The sequence below is a fragment of the Phyllopteryx taeniolatus genome, chromosome 10, assembly GCF_024500385.1.
Source record: "Phyllopteryx taeniolatus isolate TA_2022b chromosome 10, UOR_Ptae_1.2, whole genome shotgun sequence".
Lineage (NCBI taxonomy): Eukaryota > Metazoa > Chordata > Actinopteri > Syngnathiformes > Syngnathidae > Phyllopteryx > Phyllopteryx taeniolatus.
The window spans coordinates 11,890,032-11,906,482 of NC_084511.1; the positions used below are offsets into that span (position 1 = coordinate 11,890,032).

The 16,451-nt window shown below is 41.6% G+C and overlaps 2 protein-coding genes across 3 annotated transcripts in view; both read right to left on the minus strand.

The window, feature by feature from the left end:
• Positions 1-1,334: 1,334 nt before the first annotated feature.
• mrpl18 (mitochondrial ribosomal protein L18) lies at positions 1,335-3,186 on the minus strand. 2 transcript variants are annotated; one of them, XM_061787853.1, is made up of 4 exons: positions 2,930-3,186; positions 2,638-2,809; positions 1,615-1,849; positions 1,335-1,536 (listed from the first exon to the last, which is right to left on the minus strand). In XM_061787853.1, the coding sequence occupies exons 1-4, from the start codon at positions 3,018-3,020 to the stop codon at positions 1,459-1,461; spliced, it is 576 nt and encodes a 191-aa protein (XP_061643837.1). In that variant the 5' UTR covers positions 3,021-3,186; the 3' UTR covers positions 1,335-1,458. The 2 variants fall into 2 exon arrangements, with proteins under 2 accessions (XP_061643837.1, XP_061643838.1); XM_061787854.1 differs by having other exon boundaries at positions 2,638-2,806; positions 2,930-3,185.
• An 867-nt stretch (positions 3,187-4,053) lies between these two features.
• LOC133484784 (V-type proton ATPase 116 kDa subunit a 3-like) overlaps positions 4,054-16,451 on the minus strand; it is a 17,287-nt gene continuing 4,889 nt past the window's right edge. Inside the window, exons 4-21 of the mRNA XM_061787852.1 lie at positions 16,038-16,186; positions 15,843-15,938; positions 15,696-15,757; positions 15,312-15,438; positions 15,147-15,229; positions 14,974-15,067; positions 12,128-12,340; positions 11,895-12,045; positions 11,676-11,815; positions 9,733-9,890; positions 9,569-9,659; positions 9,361-9,479; positions 9,048-9,261; positions 8,585-8,695; positions 8,407-8,496; positions 6,707-6,827; positions 6,371-6,542; positions 4,054-4,799 (exon numbers count right to left, since the gene is read on the minus strand). Of these exons, the coding sequence (XP_061643836.1) occupies positions 4,706-4,799; positions 6,371-6,542; positions 6,707-6,827; positions 8,407-8,496; positions 8,585-8,695; positions 9,048-9,261; positions 9,361-9,479; positions 9,569-9,659; positions 9,733-9,890; positions 11,676-11,815; positions 11,895-12,045; positions 12,128-12,340; positions 14,974-15,067; positions 15,147-15,229; positions 15,312-15,438; positions 15,696-15,757; positions 15,843-15,938; positions 16,038-16,186 (2,285 nt within the window). The 3' untranslated portion in view covers positions 4,054-4,705. The remainder of the gene's footprint in view (positions 4,800-6,370; positions 6,543-6,706; positions 6,828-8,406; positions 8,497-8,584; positions 8,696-9,047; positions 9,262-9,360; positions 9,480-9,568; positions 9,660-9,732; positions 9,891-11,675; positions 11,816-11,894; positions 12,046-12,127; positions 12,341-14,973; positions 15,068-15,146; positions 15,230-15,311; positions 15,439-15,695; positions 15,758-15,842; positions 15,939-16,037; positions 16,187-16,451) is intronic.

The window sequence follows — 16,451 nt, forward strand, 5'->3', positions numbered from 1 at the left end:
GCATTCTGGCTTCCGCCAACAGTCCCCCCAAAAATGCATGTAAGGGTAATTCAAGACTGTCAGGTGTCAAGCTTAATATAAGGACCATGGGGGAAATTTTTTTACTTAATCATTAAATGCAGCGGGGCGGCACGTCAGCCTCACAATTCTGAGGACCCGGGTTCAATCCCCGGCCCCGCCTGTGTGGAGTTTGCATGTTCTCCCCGTGCCTGCGTGGGTTTTCTCCGGTCACTCCGGTTTCCTCCCACATCCCAAAACATGCATTAATTGGAGACTCTAAATTGCCCGTAGGTGTGAATGCGAGTACGGATGGTTGTTTGTTTCTATGTTCCCTGCGATTGGCTGGCAACCAGTTCAGGGTTTACCCCGCCTCCTGCCCGATGACAGCTGGGATGGGCTCCAGCATGCCTGGTGAGGAGAAGCAGCTCAGAAAATGGATGGATTAAATGCAGCGGCAATTGTGTAATATGATGAAGCCATTATTAGGCTTCTTGTGGATACTGTCTCATGTACATATTCGGTAAGGGACAAGTGCAAGAACCTCGTGCTTTAGCCACTAGTTTACTGTGTAAACAAACACGGTGTAGCTCAGCTTCTGCCTAGTGATGTTTTTTTGAACATCTAACAGTTAGACTAACTTAACTCATTTGAAATGACATCCCATAAATGTGAATGTCAGCGCAGCACAAAGGTGGCAGTAGCGTGGTACAAGCAGCGACGTCTAAACCTCTCCGGAGTTTTTCAGCTTGAGCCAAAGCAATAACCAATGTTTTTATAGCATAAATCCCACTGTTTAAATTATTGCCACATCAAGATGTGTCACACTGACACTCTTAAGTGCTGTCAAAGTATTAGTTTGAGGGCATGTACACAATATTTGTGCAACCAGGTTATTGTGTTTTCAAATGTTTTATTTTTCCTTTAAAAACCTTGAAAAGATTTCAGTTTCTTTTCCAATAGAGTTGTACAGGTTATAGATCACAAAGGTGGAAAAGCTTTTGAAATTATTTATCTTGGTCTTTTTTTTTTTTTATGTCACAAATTTGAACAGGGGTGCGCAGACTTCTTATATCCACTGTTTGTGGTTTCACCATTTATAGCCAGCCCTCTGAGGGGAACCACAAGTACAGTGTGACCCGCGATAAAAACAAATGTGACAACCCTGATCTTAATTGTTCTTAGGTGTGAATGTAAGTGGTTGGTCTGTATGCGACTGGCTTTCACACAGTCCAGGGTGCACAACGCCTCTCCCAAGTCTGCAGGGATAGGCTCCAGCTCACCTGCAACCCTAATGAGGACCAGCGTTATCAGAAATGGGTGGATGGACAGATGAATACTCATTTGGTAACTGTTTATTCACAAGAGCAAGACAGCACAATTTGACTCGTTGTATTGTCATGGAGGCTATTTTTACATGAGAAAGAATTTTTCGAAACATTTGAGGGCTGATCCCTAAATTTAGGTTCCAATGTATTTTCTTCTGGGTTCACTGAGAATGATTCCTCCATCTTTCATTGCTGCTCGAAACGACTGAACCTGTACAAAAAAAAAAATGAGGATACGTCAACAGTAATGTAGGTGCAACGTCTCCATACACAATTCCGCCACGCTTACAGCATCCGAGCGATACGTCCAGGGAATGGCCCTGTACACCATCCTGGTGATGCCGGCCTGCTTGCATCGATGCGCCAGCACTTCGCCCACGGCCTGAGACGCTGCCACGCAGTTTGTGGAGGCCAGCTCCTTCTTCAGCGCCCACTCTTTGGTGGAGCAGGAGAGCACCGGGTCAGGTGAAGAGCAAGAGAAGACCTGAGCCGTCACATGTTTCTGACTGCGGGAAAACACCAACCTGGGGGCAAACATTTTTTTAAATAAACAGGTAAGGTGTTTATTGCCTCTGAGGCAAAATGTGGAGAGCAGAAGCAGAAGAATCACACAAGCAATTGAGAGAAATCCTCTATTAATACCTGATCAAAATCAGTCAAATAAAATGACAGTGAAAGCTCAACGATCTGTGAAGCTACTTGAGTTCCAGGTTCTTGTTCCCCCCCATGGGAAATAAAACTGAATTAATTCACCCTTATCATATTCATAGTCTAACAGTGGAAATTTTCACTCAAATAGTCTTGAAATTGTAACAAGATGTGTAAAAAAAAATAAGTTCAATGTTAAAGTTAAAAAGGTCCCATATTTTGACAAACCAACATTTTCTAGTTTGGGGGATGTAATATCTCTATGGGGGCTAAGTAAACGTGAAATTTGAATTAAAATTATCCAAGCATTCCTGAGCGCCAGACAGTTTTCTGCCGAGAGGCCAGAAATCAGATCATTCGAATTTCTCGAGCTTATCTACGTCACTAGAGAGAAGATCTCCGCTTTCCCTTTCCGAGACGACCCAGGACACGCTGGGGAGACTACGTCTCTCGGCTGGCCTGCTAACAACCCAGGCTAAACTTAGATCCTCCTCGACAAACAATGATGTTAAACAGCTGAGATGTGTCACTTCGACACAAATCCTAGACACCAATAACTACTTTCCTATTGGCATCTTAGAGTTACTGAGTACAAAAATACACTCGAATGTCACGGATGAATAATGAATTCGCGAATGGGCGTCAAAACGGATGAAAAACAGACCTGTGGTAGAACTCGCGGTGAGGCCATGTCGTCTTCCAGCCGCGGTCCTTCACAGCTAAGGCCATCCGTTCTAGGTTCCGTGGGTTTCGGTTCTTAAAGGTCGGGTTCACGGACTCGTTCTCTACCGTGCAGGGCTCCGGTTGGGTAGCCGGCTGAGTCACACATCGAGCTGCTTTCCGGACAAACAATCGTTGGATTCGTCTCACATGCTAAGTAAATACAGCGGATCTATATATTAAGTCATGCGTTTGAAATGTCAATAAAAGTCGTGATAGATAAATCAAGTCTTTACCTGGGTGATTTGCGGCTACAACACATCGCTGAATTTGACTCAAAAGCAGACGAACCCCACGACTCGTGTGGCGAAACGCCATTTTCACCATAAACTTATTTAAACCACAGAGGTAATCGTGTTACCATTTAAGTAGCCAAATACCATTTCCTAAGGTTAAGGCGAGCTAGTTTTTGTTTTTTTTGTTTTTGCTCAGGACACACAGTAAAGTATGTAGAGCGCCATGTTTGCCCGCAGATGTGAAATAGCAGATATGACACGCCCCTTTTGAGCTGCGTTCCTACAGCGACGCTAAGCTAGGGGGGTCAAATCGTCCGCGCATTTCATGTGTGGACGCTAAGGAAACAAAAATAGCAAGGATGTCGGCACATTGTGCTTCATACGGTGGCACACAACGCTGTAAAATTACAATAGGGGAACAGCAAATAACCTTTCACAGGTAATTTGTTGTTTTTTTTTTATTCAAATGTTATTCATTGATAACACACGCTTTTGGTTTTGAAAAAAAAAGTAAATCTAGCGAAAATCGGTTGAGAAATGAGCAGATTACGACTTAATTTCAATGTGCAAGCATTGCCTTTGATTAAAACGTCGACCCCTCCAACGTGGCCGCCACATATTGCACCTCGGTTAGCTGGGCTGCTCAAACTTGCTGGCGTATCTGTGTCTGTTTGACATTCCCTCTACATCCAGGTACGTCTTTTAAAAAAGTACTGAGTGAAACAAAATTGGGGATTCACAAGTCCGCACTGAATTTATGAGACTATAGACTACGTCTTTACGCGGTGCGTGAAGGATCCCTTTCGTTGTAATCGCATTTTTTAACATTTAAAAAAAAAATGGCCTATGTGTTTTTCATTTAAATTTTACTGTAATCAAGATTTTGCTACTACGTTAGCGTCCCTTAGTGATAGAAAAATCACGTCGCCACTACGGAGTGTCAGATACGAGATGCCATCTACTGTACTATGATGTATTTCAATAATTAAGTGACCAACAAACAAAACTATCTGATCTATTAAGATCTGACTGGACTGTATGTTAATTTTTGCATGAATCCCTTTAAAGGCACAGCTCAAATGGTGTGTATTGTATTATATGTAGTGAATGACTTGTCACATAAATACAAGAACCCAAAATTTTATTTAATTACAGTTGAAATTTGATCACTTGGACAGTGCATAACAAGGGGGGGGGGGGGGGGGGGGGGGGGGATAAGAAAAAGAGAAACATGTCCTGATGTTGTTCAAAATATCATCATGCCAATGTGGTCCCAACAACTTAATGACTTCATAAGCTATCTCAGTAAGCCAAAAGAGAAAACTGTTACTCATGTTTTAAGATTAAACTGTTTAACATTTGCATGTGCTCAAACGACATGACACTGTGGGAATAGTGTTTTTAGCAGAACAATTCAACATATGTTCCCCTAAATTTCCCTTTTAAACGTTAAGATTATCAGAAATGTCACAGTGAAAAGTATCAATAACTAAGTTTTAGGAATGAATAACTAGAATGCATTTACATAACACTGACTGAATAAAATTTGAAAAGAGAGTAGTATATTTTAAATAAAGCAACTGTATCTTGGATATCATTCTAATGATGGCATAATAACAGTCAATACTATCATGTTCATTGTGCAATTAAACCGTTATATAAAAGCCTCAGTCCACAGAACACTGTTATGTTAGTCCGTTGCAGTCCAAGAACTCAATGAGGTATAATAAATGAATGATTTTGCAATTTCAGTGAATTCTTTGGCCAGAATGATGTTCATATGTTAGCTGACGCATTAATAATCGATGAGAAAGCGAACGGGTGCAGTTTATAGCCTGACCCACTGTAGAACTTGTTCTGGAACTCCACCCTGGAAGAAAGAAACATTCAGTGGTCACTTTTAAAGATACCTGTTGACCATACAATGTTATGTAGCTCTGTTTTAGGCACATACAAATAGCATAAAAGCATTTACTGTAATTTCTCGTGTATAATGCATCCCCCCCTCCAAAAAAAAAGTCAAAAATCAATGGCGCGCATTATAGATGGGTATAGGGGAAAATGGAAAAAAAACTTTCCCATGTTATAAATCTATGCCGCCATCTAGAGGTTATGAAAAAGCGGTACACTCATTTCAATATGCCACTGCTACCTAGAGGTTATGAGAAAGGTGTACACTTTTCATTCTAATATGCTATGGGAATTATTTTGGTTTGTTTAACGTTTCAACCGAAATAAGCATGACCTGTTTATTATTTATTATCATATCTGTTGTTGACCAATACTGGCTACTCATGCCAGAGTAGCATCTGCTCCATTTGAACACTGACTGAGGAGTATCTGCAACATTTGCACGATCAACGTTGTCCCAGATTACCGCACTCGTCGCTTGAAGTCTCGGCGCCCTTTGCACACTGGTCATTGCACCGGACTATTGCAATATTAGTCATTCGAACTGCTCTAAGTGCTAAAGGACTGCATCTTTTTGCACAATTGTCTAAAAAATAAAATGTACTGGCATTACCAGATAACTAGCAACCCTTTATTGCTCAGTGACTGTTTTTTTTTTGTCAATGTCTTTATGTCTCAAAAGCGTTCTCTGTCAATTGACTGTCTGTTCTCGTACTAGAGCAGCTCCAATTACCGGAGACAAATTCCTTGTGTGTTTTTTGGACATACTTGGCAAATAAAGATGATTCTGATTCTGATTAGAAAGGAACGCAACCTAATTCAATATTTATCCATCATCGCTAGCTGACGTGTAGTGCTTCCACTAACAACATAGCTGCAAACATAGAGGAGCTATTTTTTTAAAAGCAGTTAGTGTTGCCAACTTAACCATTCGATCGCTATTTTTAGAAACTTTTCCAATCGCTCTAGTGCCTTTTTTCTTCTTCTTTAAAGTGCCTAGTGAATTTAATTCAGAAACAGACAACATGGGTGGAATAATTTTCAGACTGTTTTCTGTATGACAGGACAGGAGCCTGGTGGTCAATTATGTTGAACATTGCCAAAGACACAGTGCCAATTTATACTTTGCAAAAGCAGTGATTTATCAACATGTTGGAAACCTTTGACCCCAGGTAGGTGCTTCCAAATTGAAAATATTTTGCTGCGATCGTCTTGCCTTGTCTACATGACAAAAGCGCGTGACAGCTAGGAATGCTGGACTCCTGCAGGTATGTCAGGTTTATGTGATAAGTCACAATCATATCAGAGCTTTTAATTGGCCCAAAGGTAAGGTAGGGAGGAGTCATTTATTTAGTAGGTTTGTTTTAATGGCATGCACTTTAAAAAAAAAAAAAAAACATTTTTATGACAATTTATTGAAAAATATTTTGTGGACCCCAGTTTACGAACCAATGAATTAAAGAATGACAAATACAGATTAAATGATTCAGACTGCCTCAAAGACAACAACAACAACAAAAAGTAATTTACCAGTGTAGACGGAGTGCATGTAGGAAAGCTGACAGGCCCTCCATAACCAGCAGGATGGAGATGGTCAACACAGCAAAGAAAGCGAAGACCACAAAGAGAACCACAGAGCCCACGTAGCCCTGCCACCTCAGGGCAACACGCATCACCATGACCCACAACACCTCTGACAGCTCTGTGGAGAGAAACCACCTCAGTCAAATGGCCTTCAGTGCTTGGAAATTCCATGTCATGTGTGGCTGAATAACACCCTGACAATAGAATGGCATGAGTGTGTTTTAAAGAGGAAGTCTTTGTGTGTGCACCATGCAAGCCCAAAGTAGTCCGGGTGCTACTAACGTGCGTGTGCCAGACTGAGAGCCCAGAGTCGGAGGTAGGAGGCGGTGTTGGAGATGCAGCCCAGGCAGTACTCGATGGTGTGGATGGCCTGATGCATGAACGCGTCAGCAGCATCAAAGTCCTGCAGATAAAAGAATGAATGCTCTGCAAAGGCTTTGTTCAGTGGTCCTTTAAATGTTTACACACATTATCACCTTTAAAAAAAATACTTGGCTCTTTCAATTACTGCCAACATGACCAACAGTAAAATACTGTAGTGAGGTACAAAAAGAAGAACTTATGCACAGTTTGAACATTAACACCGCCCTAAATAATTTGAAAATAAACAGTTCCAAAAGTAAATTAAATGCAAATGTATTGTACTTAAAAGTTAAATACAAGTGAACTGTAATTAACACACCATCTTAAATTTTTTTTTTTACTTAAATACTGACTAAAAATTTAAATGTTTAAGTTTAATTGAAATTGTACCTAAAAAAAAATGTTTGAAAACAAAGTTTGAAAATATTACATGAAAATGGATTGTACTTAAAAGTTAAATACAACTGAATTGTAATTAACAAATGTGCTGTTCTGGAATTCCAAAAAAGTTCAATATGGAAAAAAAAACCAACTACTTAACGATTTCGTTCAAATGTAATGCATTTAAAAGTGATAAAAACTGTACCTAAATACTCTCATGCTCACCATCATTGGCACCCCTTCATTATTTGCATAACCTGTATAATTGTCTTCCCCCAACTTAGATATTGTAATTTCAAAGGAAAAAAAAACTGAAAGCAGCATGCGCAGCAATATTGGCACCCCTCCTTAATACTTGTTTGCGCACCCTTCGGCAGCGATGACAGCCTCCAAATGTTTCTTGTATCCATCTTTAAGGTTTTTGCACTTCTTGTGGTAATTTCTCCCACTCTTCCTTTGCAATTTGTTCAAGCCCTTTCACATTTGCAGGGTTCTTTTCCCAAAGATTTTCAATTGAATTGAGATCAGGACTCATTGCTGGCCATTTTAAAACAGTCAATTTGTTTTCCATTTCAACCATTCCTGTGGGCTTTTGGATGCGTGCTTTGGGTCTTTGTCTTGCTGAAGGACCCACGATCTTCGCCTCAAACCAAGTTTTCTTACACTGGGTAAGAGATTTCACTCTCAAATCTCTTGATAATTTTCTGATTTCATGATACCTGTGATACAGTCAAGGCCTCCAATATCCAAGTTTGCAAAGCAGCCCCACACCATTATGGATCCTTCACCGTGTTTGACTGTTGGCAAGGTATTCTTTTCCTTGAAGGCTTCATTGCGCCGTGTGTAAACAAACTGTTTGTGTGCATCGCTAAAGAGCTCTATTTTTGTTCCATCTATCCATGATGTTTATCATTTGCTTGTGTATCAAACAAGTTCTCTATAGAAAAATGTTGTTTCACTTGATTCATTTTCAGATATTCCACATTTAGTACTTAAATTTCATGGGTGCCAATAATAGTGAGCATGATTGTATGTTTGAAAAAAAATGCAACTGTAGTGTATTTAAAGTTAAGTACCAGTACAACTGAACTGTAACTGTAACAAATGTAAAGTACTGGATAAAAAAGTTTAATTATGCATAGTTTGAACTTATAATTCAGTGATTCAAGAGGGAGCCTGCATACACCACTTTGACAGTCACTGGCTTAATTGAAGCTTTAGTTGAGTTCTGCCCTCACCTCCTCCTCCTCCTCAGCAGAACCTCCGTCCACCTCCCCGTGTCGGATGTTGATGGAGGCTTCGTCGGCCAACAGCTGGCGTCTCTCTTCCTGCAGATACCGCAGTGGATTGCAAATCTTTTACAAAAATAGACCCATCCGAGGTAGAAGGGGAAAAGTTCCAGGTAGGCGCACTCACCGGCTGATGCCGTCTCCCCTTGTGGGTGATGTATTCAAATAGTGGTTTCCCAAGCAGCAGGACGGGAACGGAGCACAGCGCCAAGACCACCAGCACTTTCTGTACAATACCCTAAATAAATACACAACGCAACAATATCGTTAGTGGTTACCTTCCAGCAGGTTTTACCAAACATGGTCGCAGGTGGATTTTTTTTTGCCTCATACCAAGACCTGGTGATAATTTCCCCTCTTCTGTATTTTTATTAAAAAGCTAAGCAAAACATTAGAAATCACTGAAGTAAGATGGAGTGCATGACTGGAAATTACAAAAATAAAATCATTGCAAGAGACATTACAAATTAATTGAATTAAAAAGGCAACATTTTACATACTCAACTCATAGAGGATGTGTGACCCAAAAATGTGTGGTAAAAAACAAAACAAAAGTTAGGCTTAGGAAATTCTTTAAGTAGCAGACACACCTGTGCCTTATATAGAGGTGGGTTTTCTTCATTCTCTGTGAAGAGAAACATGTCTATAAAATGGATGAGTATACTGGGGGCGATTTTGGACTGGGCAGGAGTGTAGGCGATCCACTTGAACACCACCAGAAACACCAGGTACCCGAACAGACACAACATGAAGAACAGTTCTGGGATCAGCACGAGGAACACGTTGCTCAACTTGCCAAAGTGCCTGGAGGGAAAAACATGATTTCAAACATGTTCAGGCCAGTCAGGGGCAGTAGACAGTAGAAGGGAACGGAATGCGCTGGAGCGTTGGATGATGACCCACACATAGTTGAAGAATGACAAACAGACTCCAAAAGTCATGTGAATGATGCCGATGATGACAGACATCTTCATCTTGTACGAGTTGAGGAAGGTGAGCTTGTTATTGGCCAAACCCCAAATCTGACCATGACACAAAAGAGAAGACAGTCAAGTGAGCGACCGCTTGAGGGAAAGAGAGTGTTAACTGCAGATTAGTGTAACAGTCCTACTGGGTCAATGCCAAATGGATAAGGACTGGTGAAGACGCCGGGCACGACAGGATCCATAGATAAAAACTTGTTCCCTGCCAGGACGGATGCGCTGTAGAGAACACAGCGAATATTAGATGTTGGAAAAGAAGACATCAAAGCTAGACTAGTAAAAAGGGCCTCACTTCCAAATGTTTTTCTCAAACATTGGGCCGACGTGCCACCCTGAGCTGAAAGTGTTGAGGCCGCGGCTGAAGCACTCGTTGTAAATGGCTCCCGTGTAGATGGAGAACAGGCCCATCAGCAGAATCAGATACCGACCCCCAAACATCATCTTCCAGATCTGAAACCCAAATAGGTCACGTTTGTTGTGCAGGAACATAAAAGAATAAGAAATTAATTATTATTATTATCATAGCTTTTTTGTTATTATTATACAGTACCTTGAAAAGTATTGGCCCCCTTCTCAAATTCTTAGAATTTTGCAGTTTGCTGACTTTGTTTAAGATCATCAAACAAATGTAAATATCAGATGAATCTAATCCAAGCGAACTTAAAAAGCTCTTTTTCGAGGGTGATTTCATTTAATCAGGGAAAAAAACTATTCAAAGTTACCTGGCCCTGTGTGAAAGGGTAATGGCCCCCAGTAATGTATTATTCAATAGTTCATTTGTTTATGTTTAGTGAATGCCCAATTTATTTCCCGCTAGCCCAGTTGGTGGCACACAAAAAATGATGGAGAAGGAAATGACGGCACAGATATGAGAAATTTTGCCAGGAATGGGCGGAGCATAGTTGCTCTTTTCGAGGAGCCGTTGGCTGCCAACAGCGGTATGGGTGGTCACGCACGACCCTGCAGTCCTCCTCAGTCCTTACTGATCTGTTATTATTGCTTTTGTTGATCTCCTTTCTTTTAACATGTGTGTGTTTAAGTTAACTTGCTAGTGACTCAGCGATGTGGTTTGTGACAACTTTTATCCACTTGATCACAACGGAGCGTCGTAACGCTGAGCGCACGAGGCGGCTGAGTATAGAAGCTACTTGCATGTGTTTTTATTTAGTATTTGTGCGTTTGACTGTATAGGGGCGTCCTGATAAAACTTTTTCACTTCTGATGCTACACCGATATTGCAGCCTTAAGTATTGGCTGATACCGATATTGATCCGTTACGATATCAGCAAAAACCATGCATATTTTTTTGACTTATTTTGTAATATGGAATGTTAGAGAAGGCTTCAATCAAGTGAAACTACTCAACAGTCGGTATAAGAAAAAGTGACCCATTTATTGTTAACCGATGAGTTACATTAATTTTAACCATAAATATAAGAATATACTACAGTTTAATTAAATATAACATAAATTTGAAGATCCTGAAAAATAACCTCAATAAATCCAATAAAAACAAACTATATTTTAAAAGTGCAAAATAACCAGTAAGTTTCACTTAAATATAAGCATATTCTACAATTGAATGGAATAAAAAAAATACATAAGACCCTCAAAAATAAATCCAATAAATACAAATTACACTTTTAAAGTGCAAAATAACAATTCAAGTTCACTTCAGTTATTTTTACTGTCAGTATATGGCAGGCACAGACTTTGCTTTCTTCCACGTGTGCGGCAATACACTTTTTTAAATTTCTTGAAGCATCTGGGTATAGTTTTATCGACAATGTAGTGGCCGACATTATTCACCGCCGCCTTTTCGCCGTCCCGCGGGAGTTTTGGATAGCGTTGGTTCTTTGAGGGAGCGAGAGGTTTGTTTCTTCGCCTTCGTGGTCTTGCGAAAACGCTGTTTCTCGTGATGCTGCTTCAAATGCTCGATGAAGTTGGTTGTATTCAATTTCCTTTGTTCTGTCCCACCATGTGAAACTTGTGCATGCCAAGTTTTGCACTCAACTACATTGTTTTTTTCCCCCAGATGTTAAGGAAAAATGCTGGCACACGGCCAACATCAATCGTACTCCTTGCTACTTTGTTAGTACCGTAGCACACATGATGTACAGCTCTTTGGTCAACTGTTGTTTTTAAATTTGCTTAATAAATAAATTGGATTGAATCAGATTGGATAACTCGAAAAACTCGTAAGTTGACCACTTCAATGTCAAAGTACCACGGTACCTCATTATTGTTGCTTCTCAGCTTGGGGTCCTTCTCCTCAAGAACCATCCAAAGGCCGGCCAGGGTCATAAGCAAACCATGACCCACATCCCCGAACATGACAGCGAACAGGAAGGGGAATGTAATTATGGTGTACACGGCTGCGGAGACATGTGAATGATGAAGTGTGAGAGAGGCAAAGCAATGAGAGCCCAAAGTTTGAGATTCATGATGATTTACCTGGATTGACTTCCCGGTAGCTCGCCACTCCGTAGGCATCCACAATGTTCTGGAAACCAGCGGTGAAAGAGTTGAGAGGGAACAGGGTAGGAGGAGAGGTAGACGAAGGCAAACGGTTGTAGAAAGAGTCAACGCCACTGCCACTTTTTCTCTGGATAGAAAAAAAAAAAAGGTTAAGATGGCTGTGCATGTGCATAAGGTTCATGGCGCGCAGGCCTGAACTGGTGTCTCACCCCTCCTTCTCTCAGAGCGCTCTGCAGCTCAGGCAACTTAGTGACGGGACACCACGCCTCAGCGATCAGGCACTTGTCGGTGACGGAGGGGCTGCAGAGGTTCAGGACCATTTGGACCGCCTTGCACTTCTGGACGCGCACCTTCCACTGGGGCAACACGACCACCGCCCGCATGAGCAGCTGCTGCAGGAAGGTCTCGGTCTGAGACAACACCTTCAGGATGGGAACAACTTGAAGTTCAAACAGCACAAAACACTTCAAAATGAAAAACCGCAAATGTTATTTGTATTGTAATGCATCTTGTTCAACCAGCCATCCTTTACTTTCAAGCAAGTTTCCCTGTTAAAGCAAGAAGCCGATAGAGTTTCATTGCTATAAGGCTTAAGTACCTAGGTTCACACATCACATGTACAGTGAGAAACTTTCAGTTCAGAACCAACCTTTTATGAATTATTCATCCATATTAAACAAAGAACCCAATTCATTTTCATCCAACCTAACAACATGCTTCGGACAGCTTAGGTCAAAAGTCGTTTGTGCATGTTGCCGTCTGTTTTGTTTGGACTCTTGATAGACTAGCAATGACTGTGGAAGTTAATGTGGAATCAAATAAAAGATGAAGGAATAGATTATCCATCCATTTTCCGTACCGTTTATCCTCACTAGGGTCGCGGGCGTTCTGGAGCCAGTTAACTCTGGGCGAGAGGCGGGGTACACCCTGAACTGGTTGCCAGTCAATCGCAGGGCACATAGAAACAAACAACCATTCGCACTCACATTCACACCTACGGGCGATTTAGAGTCTTCAATCAACCAACCACGCATGTTTTTGGGACGTGGGAGGAAACCGGAGTGCCCGGAGAAAACCCACGCAGGCACGGGCAGAACATGCAAACTCCACACAGGCGAGGCCGGGGATTGAACCCCGGTCCTCAGAACTGTGAGGCGGATGTGCTAACCAGTCGGCGCTCATTGTTTTAGAATTGATTTATTTATAATCTATTCCAATTTTACATGTGCTGCTGCAGCAAGCGGGCGGTACAGTGGGCCCTGCGATTGGCCGGCGACCAGTTCGGGGTGGACCCCGCGCCTCTCGCCTGCAGATAGCTGGCATCGGCTCCAGCCTCCCCGCAACCCTAGTGAGGATAAGCCGTGTAGAAAATGGATGGATGCATAAAACAATGAGCGTAGTCCATTGAGGAACCTTGACAACACCTCCAACTATAGAAGTGCTACAAAATCAACAAACAAAAGTAGTACAAGTCTTCAAATACAGGAGTGTCTCAAAATGGTCATCATTTTGTCATCTAAAACCATAGCCAATTCTCGCTCAAATTTTAACGAGATGTGTAAAAACTGTTTTTTTCCCCAAGGTAAAGACAGGAAATTCCAGGACACTCGCTACCCCTCTTGTTTTTCTAGGCAGCTAAAATGTATCCATCCATCCATTTTCTTTACCGCTTATCCAGGCAAAATTGAATCGGTCTTTGTCAAATCACTTCTAAACATTTATATCCATTTGAATATGTTGGAATTTCGATCATCCATTTTCTGAGCCGCTTCTCCTCACTAGGGTCGCGGTCAATCGCTCAAATGTTTCAACATTAGCCTATTTACAGTGGTGTGAAAAAGTGTTTGTCTCCTTCCCGATTTCTATATTTTTTTATTTTTTTTTGCATGTTTGTCACACTTAAATGTTTGCCATCATCAAACAGTTAATTAGTCAAAGACAACACAAGTAAACACAAAATGCAGTTTTTAAATGTTTTTTATTATTATGGGAGGGGAAACAAATCCAAACATACATGGTCCTGTGTGAAAAAGTGATTTCCCCCAAACCTAATAATTGGCTGGCCCACCCTAAACTGCAATCAAGCGTTTGCGATAATTTGCAGTGAGTCCCTTACAGCGCTGTGGAGGAATTTTGGCCCACTCATCTTTGCAGAATTGTTGTAATTCAGCCATATTGGAGGGTTTTCGAGCATGAGCCGCCATTTTAAGGTCATGCCACAGCATCCCAATAGGATTCAGGTCAGGAGTTTGACTAAGCCACTCCAGTCTTCATTTTGTTTTTCTTCAGCCATTCAAAGGTGGACTTGCTCGTGTGTTTTGGATCATTGTCTTGCTGCAGAACCCAAGTTCGTTTCATCTTGAGGTCACGAACAGATAGCCGGAAATTCTCCTTCAGGATTTTTTGGTAGAAAGCAGAATTCATGGTTCCATTTATCACAGCAAGTTTGATGTCCCGAAGCAGCAAAACAGCCAGAGAGACCATCACACTACCACACCATATTTTACTGTTGCTATGTTCTTTTTCTGAAATGCGGTGTTACTTTTACACCAGATGTAATGGGACACACACCTCCCAAAAAGTTCAACTTTCTGGCAAAATTGAGACAGGCTTTATTGTTCTTTTTGCTCAGTAGTGGTTTTCGTCTTGGAACAAATTTCATGAACACTGAGCTTAAATGAGGCAAGAGAAATTGAACTCAGGTATGATAAACCACAGTTATGTTTTAAAAGAGGGGGGAGGGGCAATCACGTTTTCACACAGGGCCATGTAGGTTTGGGTTTTTTTTTCTCCCTTAATAATAAAAACCATTTAAAAACTGCATTTGGTATTTACGCGTGTTGTCCTTGACTAATATTTAAATTTGTTTGATGATGGGAAACATTTAAGTGTGACAAACATGCAAAAAAAAAATAAGAAATCAGGACGAGGGCAAACACCTTTTCACACCACTGTAATTTCATTTGCCTAGGAATTGGACGTTTTCAAATATATTTGAAATGATGTCCATTTGTTTCGGAACGCTGCATTATTGGTACAGAGGCTGGACACGTACAGATTTGATATCTTCAATTCTGCCTTGTAATCCCTGAAGAATCTCCTCTCTTTCAGCTGTGTTCTCAGGATACACAAATGTCTGTGTGCGGAAGCTGCCACAAATGGAAACCAAAAATTTAGCAAACTCTGCACAGTACACGCCAAAAAGCACAGACGCACAGATCGACCCACCAGTCACAAATCTTCTTCACTTTCTGTCCTATCTGGTCCCCCCAATAGGAAATGAGGAACACGGTCCACTGCACCATCTCTCCCTGCAGATAACAGCAATTTCCACAAGAACACTAAATCATGGACGTTCCTCATGACTTTGGTTCTCCGTATCCCAGTTCCTACCGTGTCCGGATGCTCGAGACGATCCTCCATTTCTCTAAAATCCACAATAATATAACCACGGCACGCTCGCCACAACAGTCGCTCAAACGAAGGCACCCTCCAAGGGTGGACCACTCCCGCTACAAAACTGAGAGTTGACAATAATCATCAGATTCTGTAATACACCAGCCTTGTATTTATTGATCATAAAGCATGCATACAAATCATGCAAACAATTTCACGTCTATTGTGTTGTTCATCATTAGTTTCCATGAACGACATACGGGACGATTTTGAGTCAGTTTGGGTCCAACTGAGTAATCAAATATGGAAAGTAATTTGGGCCTTGAACTGAAAATGTTTGGGAAAGCATGCTTTACGCTATTGAGACATGATGATGTGTACCTCAGGTGGACATCACGGTGGTTATCAAACAGACATTGGCTTTCCAGGAGAGACGGCGGCGCCTGAGAAAAATCCAAAAAGAAGTGACCATCAGTTACTAGCACGTGATTAATTCATGATGAGAGAGGGAAGCGGTAATGTCATCACCTGTGAAGCTGTAAGAGAGTGTGTTCTGGTCAGCACCCCTCTGTACTGGCACAGCTGGGTCAGCTGCGCGCGAAGACTGTCTCTGTTTCTGGACACCTGGGTAGAACCACACACAAGAAGAAGAACGAAAAACTAAAGTCTCATATTTTCCCCCTCTGTTGTTACCAAAGATTTTGGTAGGGTTTTTCAGCCCACCTCTCGAAGCTCTCTGGCCAGCCTCTCGCTCTCCTCCTCAATGGCGATGAGCTCGCGGGGCTGGGGGGCCGAAGGTGTCGGACAAGGAGCGGGGAGGGGGCCGTTCAAAGGAGGGGTCAGAGATCGATTCATCTCCTGCTCCAGGAATGCTAGAGGGCGACCAAAATGGATCACATCAGTTTGAAGAGCAAATAAGCATTCACAGGCCACATTAGGTCAACCTGAACAATCTTAACAGTCTGCTCGCCTTGACACTCTCACAAGCACCGGCTTAAATTTACAACCTAAATTCTAATGTTTGTTCCAAGAAATTGTATTGTTTATTCCCAGCAGACTATTCTTTTCATTTTGGAGCATTTCACTTGGTTGCAATGCTTTCAGCACTGTACGTGGATGTTAGATTTTATTTATTTT

Excerpts from the sequence above, each read along its gene's own strand:
- mrpl18 (XM_061787853.1), bottom strand. The coding sequence starts at position 3,020 with ATGGTGAAAATGGCGTTTCGCCACACGAGTCGTGGGGTTCGTCTGCTT. Across the intron at positions 2,810-2,929 it reads TGTAGCCGCAAATCACCCAG|CAGCTCGATGTGTGACTCAG; the intron begins GTAAAGACTTGA and ends TTGTCCGGAAAG. Across the intron at positions 1,537-1,614 it reads GGACGTATCGCTCGGATGCT|GTTCAGTCGTTTCGAGCAGC; the intron begins GTAAGCGTGGCG and ends TTTTTTGTACAG.